This window comes from Artemia sp. Qi Xiang Cuo, chromosome 12 (genome assembly GCF_049724085.1).
Source record: "Artemia sp. Qi Xiang Cuo chromosome 12, ASM4972408v1, whole genome shotgun sequence".
Taxonomy (NCBI): domain Eukaryota; kingdom Metazoa; phylum Arthropoda; class Branchiopoda; order Anostraca; family Artemiidae; genus Artemia; species Artemia sp. Qi Xiang Cuo.
In genome coordinates this window covers 57,463,350-57,472,842 of record NC_142805.1, presented here as the reverse complement: position 1 = coordinate 57,472,842, position 9,493 = coordinate 57,463,350, and the positions used below count along the sequence as shown (strand labels likewise).

The window sequence follows — 9,493 nt, the reverse complement described above, 5'->3', positions numbered from 1 at the left end:
CTGCCACAAACTCCCAATCCGCTCATACCCCTTGTTGCACAGCTTCAACATCAAGCTGATAAAGTGAAGCTCCAGGTAAGCCTCGAGAAAAGCTGTGTAATGCATGTCAACTTCCTGAAGAAGAAGAAGAGCACAAATGAATCCGCACCTCTCCAAACAAAAGAAATCATTAAAAATACTTGGCATCAAATTTAGTGATGATCTCATGGTTTGAGATCCGATCAGCCAGATCACGGCAAAGGAATCTGTTTTTCTAAAATCTTTATCACGTCTAATAATGTTTGGACTAAGACAGCAACTCCTTCTTTCATGTTCTAAACAATATGTAATGCCCGTAATGATGTACGGCTGTCCTGCCTGGCACCCGTCGCTCACCGAGAAGCACAGAAACGAATTGGAAGCGATTCAGAAGAGAGCCTGCAAAATAAATCTTGGGCCGAATCATAAACACTATGAATAAAGCTTGGGCCAACTCAAGCTCCCAACCCTGGAGGAAAGGAGGTGGGAGTCTTCTATTCTACACACTCTAAAAACACTTGTATCTTGTTATATATGGCAATATTACTCAATTCACACATATACAACAACCATACTACTTACAAAAAAACACGCACATAATTACTACTCTTTTGCAAGGAAAAATCTTTTCTCTTTGGCCTTGAAGATTACCAGTTGACGCATTTCGTATTGCAACCAGTATTATATCCCATACGAAGGGAGTAAATTTTCTTATTACAGAAGAAGGTCTAGTCGTATACAAAACCCTGAAATTATTACAAAACAGCATATTCTCTGATATTTAATACATCTCAGAAAAGAATCTAAAATATACACACACGCGTATATTTTACACATTTTAGAGGCAAAACTATGCAAGAATTTTCCTCTTTTTCTAAAACACAATCGTCTCCTGGACTACCTAGAGGCAACTATACAGAAAAACATCCATCCCATCTATAAAAAAGGGTGAGCAAGAAATGAAAGAGGGGGTAGCAAGCTTTAATCCATCATCGTTTAATCAGTTCTACCATCTACTGTTACTAGCCATATTTGTTAGTGATTAATCTTCATATACTCTTTAAAATGTTTTGAGGGGCTAATCAGCATTAATGTACAAATTGAAAGAAAGAGACTTGAAAGTAACATACATATGTCAATCTATGGTCATCTTTGGTGCTGAGGGACTCGTAACTTTTCAACTTTGGTGTACCTATTATTGGTTTTGTATATGCATTAGCTGAGACAATCCAATATTTCTACATCCAGATGTTTGGTTTTCAAGTGGCATGCTTTTGAAACAAACACGGACTCTGTATTCCACAAGCCAATCGCCATAAAAGTAGGGAAGATTCAGATTTGACTGTCTGCAAAAACTTACAGTGTATACAAAGATGGCAAAGAGTGCAACTGCAAAGATGGCAGTATTTTTGAAGCTCAGTAAAAAAAATTACATTGTTGTAGCAGATTTTGCATCTGACAAGAACCAAGTATCACCAAGTCTGATGAAAATCAGCATTCAAACTACAAAACATCTTTGCTTCCAAATTTAGCTTCAACGTTGTATGTTAAAAAGAAACGTGATTTCCATATCTTATATGGCAACTAGGATATATTTTTTTTTTTTAAGCAAACATTAAGAGGGGGGTGAGGTTGACAAAATTTTGTAAAGGTGGCATTATTTTACATAACACTGTAAAAATCACTCAAGATTTTGTAATGTGATAGTAAATTTTGCACCACAATTGAGGATCAAATGATAGGATACCTTAAAATATCTCCCAGGGGCATGAATATAAGAGATTTTCTTGTCCATACCCAACATAACTTAGTTGTATTGATATTTTAATTATAATTGATCTTCAAGATGTCACATGAAGATTGAAAATAAAATCAAAAGGAAGAATATAGTCAAGAATGTTAGTAATAATTTGCTTATTGATTTGATTTAGGTTCACACATGCTGTTTCAACATTTTATTTATAGCAAGGATATTTTATTGTTATATATAAAGTAAATATTGCACTTGTGCAAAATATTGCGACTATAATATGAAGTTTTTCTGACTGTATAACCAGGCCTGGAACAAGTAAGGAAATACCCTAGATAATAACTAAAATCCTATTTTTCAAGATATCATCTTATTTGGTGGCACTTATCTTTTGTCAGATTGATGTCAATCATTTGAAAGAATAAAAAGTATTTCTTAGAACTTAACAATTTATACTAAAGAGAATATGAGAACAGCCACAGGTAAAACATTTTATCTGTTGCTTGGAGGATAAGTGCTTGGAAGAGATTTGAGAGCCTGTAGTACTACTACTAACAACTCACTGCAGCATGAAGCTGCCTTAGGCCAAAGCAGCTGCGTATGTTCCTCCTCAACGATGATCTTATTCAAAGCTTCACTCTTTATCCCTCTCATGAAGCTTCAATTTCCTTTAAATCCGTCCTCAAGACCGCTTCGAACCCCATTTGGGACAACCTGCTTTTTGTGTTGTCCCAGATGGATGGCCAAAACGCACAACCTTTGGCAATCTGTCATCAATCATCTGTAAAAGTGACCTAGTCTTCTTCAACTTCCTTTTATTATAGTCTTAAAAACTGGGATAAAATTACACTTTTGCAAAAATTATTGTTTGATACACGGTCAGTCAAACAAGTGCCTAATACTATCCTTCAGGAATCCCTACAGTAAAACATCTGACACATTTTCCTGAGTCTTTTTAGGCTCAGGATTGTACAAGGCTCAAGTCAGGTTAGTCTTATAGTTGCACAATACATAAGCTTGTACAACCCACAAGCTCACAATAATGTCTTATAGAGCCAAATTAGTACTATATATCTACCCTAACTTTTCAGAATCAATTTTCTGTAGCTGCTATTTACAATAATAATTGCAAAAATACATCTTCGTGATGCATTTTTATTTATAATAACTGCGTAACCGTTTGGAGAAAATTTTCTTACCCTCAAATGTGTCAAAAACAAACAAAATGTAAAACAAATTATTTGTCTCAGCCTAGTAGTCCAATCAGGAACCAATAATACGTGCACTAACTAGAAAAGTTGGAGCCCCTCACCAACAAAAGTGACTACAGCCTAACAGCAGAATGTTCCTTTTGAGTCTCTAAATTTTCTCAGGCTTTTAATCTGAATCCTTCTTTTCAATGGATATGCACATTAAAACTGAAATTGTGAAACCTTCAAAACCTTTTAAGTGTTATATCTCAAGAGTTTGAAACTTGCAATATAATCTTATTTACCATATTTGGTAGTATAAAGCTACCAGTCACTATTCACAATCATGTTACTATAGATAGACACTGTTAAAAATTAATTAAAAAAAACTTTCCGAAAAATAAGTTTTTCAAATAAAAGTAAAGGTCATTTTAAACTTAAGATCAGGAGATACAAATACCTGTTAAAATTCAAACTAAAAACGACCTGACTTGTTAAAGCCAAGTAAGTTTTCTATATAGAGGTTTTGGACAAGGCGGTTCTCTTCTAATAGTCTACTTGTCGTTTGATCTGACTCTTTTTTCTAGGATATCCGGGTTACAGCGGTAGCTAGCAACCTAGTAAGAGACGATCACGTCCAATGTTAAGAAATATAAAAACCCATAGCTCCTAAAAAAGGAGTCAGATCAAAACAAAAAGTACACCATTAAAACCGCCTTGTCCGAAACCTCTTTATAGGAAACTTTCTGTCCTTCGGCCTGAACAGTAAGGGAAATATATTGGCTTGAAAATCAAGAAAATTGACTTTAACCACGTTATTCTCCCCAAACGGGATATTTTTTTCTCTTTTCTTTGTATCCAGAGATAGCTTGGCACTGGAACATCGTAGAGGGTTGTTCAATAGCTCATCCTAAAGGAAATTAATTGGGTTAAAAATCTATAGTAACTAAAATAAATTATTTCTAAAAGAGAATAAATTTTTCCAATAAAAACTGTATTTTTGATGCAGTGACGTCATAATTACTATATAAGAAACATCAAAACGGTAAATGGTCTCATTCATGAATACATAACGGTTAGATCAAAGCAAGCTACACGCAAGTTAAAAAATCAGTACTAAAAAATCAAGAAAAGTGGCAGCTACTACAACATTCTGCCTAAACGGGATATTTTTTTCTCTTTTCTTTGTTTCCAAAGATAGCTTGGCACTGGAACATCGTAGATAGTTGTTCAATAGCTCATTTTAAAGGAAATTAATTGGGTTAAAAATCTATAGTAACTAAAATAAATTATTTCTAAAAGTTATAATAAAGATCGACCTTTTGCCTATACTAAATTTTATACGCCACTTAATTATAGTATAGGTTAGTAATTCCACAGATAGCTTGGCAATGGAACATCGTAGAGAGTTGTTTAATGGCTCATTTTAAAGAAAATTAATGGGGTTAAGCAACTTTTCTAATTATAAAATAAATTATTTTTAAAATTACATTAAAAGACGATCATTCAAAGAACATACCATCGCATATGTTGGACTTTGTTAGCTGCCTGATTCCTTGTAATACAATAAGGAACGAACTGAACCCATAGTAACTTAAGTATTAAATCAAACAGTTTGTGGTCATAATAAAGAGCTGTGTAATGGCTCATTTTTAAGGAACCTGCTGTATATAGAAACCTTTTGTAATTAACTAAATTAATTACTATTATAAAAAAAATTGTTATGATATGGTAAAGAACTAACTCTAGGCGATAGTAACTAATTTAATTTTTAAAAGAAAGAATTTCGGCAGAAGCCTAAATGGTAGCATAAGAAAGCTTCATTTCATAAGAACCGTTCACCGGAATTTGAACTCGGATCCCAGTATTCAAAGTCTTAAGTGCTAACCACTACACCAAGAAACGCTCATATAAGACAGAATTTTAACATTATATGATAACTTAAACCGAACTCTAACCATCAGTATTGTCAATCAGTTCGTGTTAAAAAACTTCATAGCAACTTCAAACAGTTCGTGGGATTACAGTAAAGAACAAACTTCCAGCCCATAGTACCTGAAATAAGATTATAATTAATATTAAAGATTTATCATTGATGTCATAATCGTAGGTTGTAGCCAAGTCGTCTATTACTATTCCAATTAAGAAAAAGCCATAGGCTTTTTCCTGCTTGTAATACAGTAAGGTACAATAAAGAAAGAACTCTAGCGTATATTTTACATTAAAGTGATATTAAAAGACGATCATTAGAAGAACAACTACATTAAAAGACGATCAGTGGAATAACATTTCATTATAAATTGGGAATATGTAAGTTTCAACGGATATCCGGGTTGCAGCAGTAGCTAGCAACCTAGTAAGAGACGATCACGCCCCATAGTAAAAACTAAAGTAACCCATAGCTCCTGAAAAAAAGATTCAGATCAAAACAAGAAGTATACTATTAGAGCCGCCTTGTCCAAAACCTCTATATAACCGTCCCTAGGCTTTAATAACAAGGAAAATCTGTTGGCTTGAAAATCAGTAAAATAAAGAACGAACTCTAATTACATTTTGTAATCATGAAATATAAAATATAGTAATATAAAATATTATTACAATAAAGAACGAACTTTGCCTATACAAACTTGTATAGTGGGGCATAAGGATCGATCATAAATGGTGTTAGTCAAGAGGATCTCATGTAGTAGTTATTAAAATTCACTCAAATAAAGAGGGTACCATATTATCATACCGACTTTGCCTTTAAGATTGAGGCCATTTGTTGAATAAAGCAACTTGTTCTCTTGAAAATTAATATCGTATTGCATCTTTCTTGGAATATCTTTTTGATTTAATGCAATCATTCCACAATTCTAAAAAAAAATTATATGACGCTATCGCAAATTAATTGTCTAATTTGAAAGATTAAGAGAAACGAGATGTTGAATGACGTCATGACAAGCGAGTCTATTTTGGCTGCAAACCAGGGGCATTGAATAACGTCATCTCATCACCTAATACATATAAACCACGGTTTCTAGTAATTTTTACAATTGATGTTTCAAAGATGAACCTGGAAAAAATAATCAAAATTAACGTTCCAATAGGAACTGTCAGATATACAATCAAAGAGAAGCTAAGAGGTATCGCTGTCATATTTCAAAATGATACTTTTGAATCGGACTCGGAGAATTTGGAAACCCGGTTTCCTTTGCGTCATATGAACTCCACCTGTTCTGAGCTAAAGAATATTTTGATAGATGTAGGATTTAAAGTGGAAATCTGCGAAAATTTTTCTAAAAGTCAGATACAAGAAGAGTTACGGAGAATTTCCCGAAGCACAACTTCGAACAGAATTGACGCGATAATTGTTGCTGTAATGACTAGAAAAGAAAAGGAAAACCTATGTGCCAAAGCCGATACTTACGACATTGATTTCTTAAAAGAAAATTTTATGGCCTATAACTGCCCAGGAATGGTTGGCAAGCCAAAAATATTTTTGATCGACGGTATGGGAGATGGAGAATTCCGATCGCCAAACCTACTTTCTTCCAGCTCTAGTTCTTCCCAAGTCTCTTCTCCTGACCATTCAGGAGCTTCTCCTGGTCAGGCAGTGTTCAGAACTCTAAATAAATTGAGTCCAGAAAATTCAGGAACCATAAGAAAAATACAGGAGACTGCAGATTTTCTACTATACATGGGATCTGAAAAGGGGTTCAGATCCTATGGTATAAGAGCTGGATCGATTTTGTTTCGATCTCTATGTGCAGTCTTCAAAAAGTATCATAAAACGTACATTAAAAGACGATCATTCGAAGAACATACCATTGTATATATTGGACTTAGTTAGCTGCTCGATTCCTTGCAAAAAATATTATTTGTCAACTGAAACTAGAATAATTCCAGAAAATTTTAAATAAAATAATTTTATTAAACTGCTAAGTGACAAAAATATTTATGGTGTCTGATCAATAATTTCCATTTTTTTAATTCAAACCAGAAAAATACCTGAAAAAATTTAAATTTGAATGGTTTTCCTTTTCCTTCAATTGACTCATTAAGCCATTGTTTTACGCCAATAATTTTATTTCATCTCAATTCAAAGTTATTATTGTATCCTGGAACCAAACTTTTTTGGCTTAACCCGTAAAGTGCGTATCTCTTTATTGTTGTCCTACATTTCTAGTGGAAAATATTCAAAAATTTTTATTTTAGTTTTTAGTTCAGAATCGCTAAAGTTAATATGTAAACTGCAAAAATATTAATGATGTCTAACCAATAATACAGTAAGGACCGAAGTCTATTTCATAGTAACTGATGCAACAGGGAAAAGAAAAAGTGGTCTGTGGTATATATGACGTCATAAGAGGTTACATTTGATTTTAAATAAATTCGTACAGCTAAAGCAAAACGCATGAAAAATGTCTCAGGCATTTTCAAACAGTTTTAGGTAGGTAACGAACTGTGTAGTAAGAGCGACTCGTCTCAATATTAACTGAAACTAAAAAAATCGAATTTTAATATCAATAGATACATCAAAAGAATCAAATTAGCATACTAATTTTAAATGTTTCATCAAGTTTAGTCTTACTCATGAAAAGTTAGGAGCCTGAGAAAACTTGCCCAATTTCGAAAAAAGGAAAAAACAGCCCTAAAAATCATAGAATCTTAATGAAAATCACGCCATCATTTTCAGCGTATCAGAAAACCTTACTGTAGAGGTTTTAAGCTCCTATCTCCAAAAAAGTGGAATTTGGTATTTTTTGGTCAAAAGAAAGATCACGGATGCGTGTTTATTTGCGTTTTTGTTTTTTCTTTTCCCCAGGAGTGATCTTATCGACCCAGTGGTCCTGGACTGTCGCAAGAGAGCTAATTCAAAACAGAAACTAAAAGTTCTAGTGCCTTTTTTACTCAAAAAACAAAAAAAAATTAAAAATAGAATCACTTTACAAAAAAACTGCATTTTTGATGTCTTTTCATATTGCAGTCTTTTCAAATATATTTGATTTTTGGAAGCAAGTCTGACTTCTAACACCGATTGTCTACTAATAACCATATATGACGTGATGAGTGACATGACGTAATATCTAACACCCATTTTGTACTAATAACCATATATGACGTATTTAGTGATGTCACGTAAAAATTGAAAAAATCAAATTTTATTTTAGTTTTGAGTTCAGAATGGCTATAGTTATAAACTGGAAAAATATTTATGGTATCTGAGCAATAATTTTAATATTTTAAGTTAAACTAGAAAAATACCTGAAATTTTTAAAACTAGTTTTTAAAAATTGCTGTACTTGGCGATAACGTTGGTAAAGAAGAATTATACTTACCAGAGTAGTCAGAAATGACATTAGACATTTCTTACCACCAAAAGATGGACCTGTTAATATTTTTAACATCAGTTGGGACTGGTATTGCTGTTCTCCTAGTGCTACTTGAAGCTGTTAAGTTATATTTGCATAAGGCCAGGCTAGTGAAAAAAATCAACACATTTCAGAGCCAACTTGAAGTTTATTTGCTAGATATCAAATTTTTAAACGACGAGAAAAATTCGATCGAGAAGAAAACAATTTCTCTTCAAGAAAAATTTTGCGAAGTTGAAACTTGTAATAAGGAACTTAGAAGCAAAATCCAACGTTTCGATGTACACAAAGAATCTGTCTGTGATAAAATATATACAAACAGGAGAGAAGCTCAGAATAAAGAGAGTATAAGCCGAAAAGACATTTGGTGCCGTTTAGGAGAAGTGAAAGAGATCATGTCCAGCTTTAATTTTCAAGTGGCGAAACTGAGTTCAACCGTAGCGAACTTGGAAAAATATGTGGAGAAGATGCAACAAATAACAAAATGTACAGAAACAAAAACCTTGTTTCGATCCGAGGAAATACTGACTGAAACTACAGCGGTTGATAATATTTCAATTAAAAAATCACCTACTGATAATTAGTTGCAGTGTGGTACAAAGCTGTGCTCAAGAAAAGAGCCTTCTTCTAATCTAAGTTTTGATTTACACCAAAATGACTAGTTTTTTGTTTCGAATTTTTACTGAAACCGTACAAAGAAACGGTCCTGTATTACCGATCTTCTTCTCAAAGACAATGAAGTCCGAGTTGAGTCTAGTTTGGACTACCCTGGGTCAGTTGCCTTAGGTCACGCTAGGTTACAATTGGTTAGGACAGGTTACGGTAGGCTACATAAAGTTAAGTTAGGTTATTTGAGTCTACGCTAGGTTACGTTAGGCTATGTTAGGATATGTTACGTTAGGTTAGGTTACGTTAGGCTACGTTAGGTTACGTTAGTTTAAGTTAGGTTACGTTAGATAACGTTAGGTTAGGCAATGTCAGGATAGGTTACGTTAAATTATGTTACGTTAGGTTAGCCTAGTGCTATTACACTTGTAGCACTTATCAGTGCTATTTATATCGTTGGTTTCTTAGTGTCTTTTAATGGTTCCTGTTTCAAAAATTATGGTTTGATATGTTTAGTTCTGCTGTATTGCAGTTTGACTTGTCTGTAGTATTTTTGTCAGTGGTTTCTTTGTACA

The 9,493-nt window shown here is 33.4% G+C and overlaps 1 protein-coding gene across 1 annotated transcript; it reads left to right on the top strand.

Annotated features, from left to right (window-relative positions):
• Nucleotides 1-1,391: 1,391 nt before the first annotated feature.
• LOC148946325 (caspase-1-like) lies at nt 1,392-8,134 on the top strand. Its single transcript, XM_089097664.1, has 3 exons — nt 1,392-1,437; nt 6,048-6,668; nt 8,112-8,134. The coding sequence occupies exons 1-3, from the start codon at nt 1,392-1,394 to the stop codon at nt 8,132-8,134; spliced, it is 690 nt and encodes a 229-aa protein (XP_088953790.1).
• Nucleotides 8,135-9,493: the final 1,359 nt, after the last annotated feature.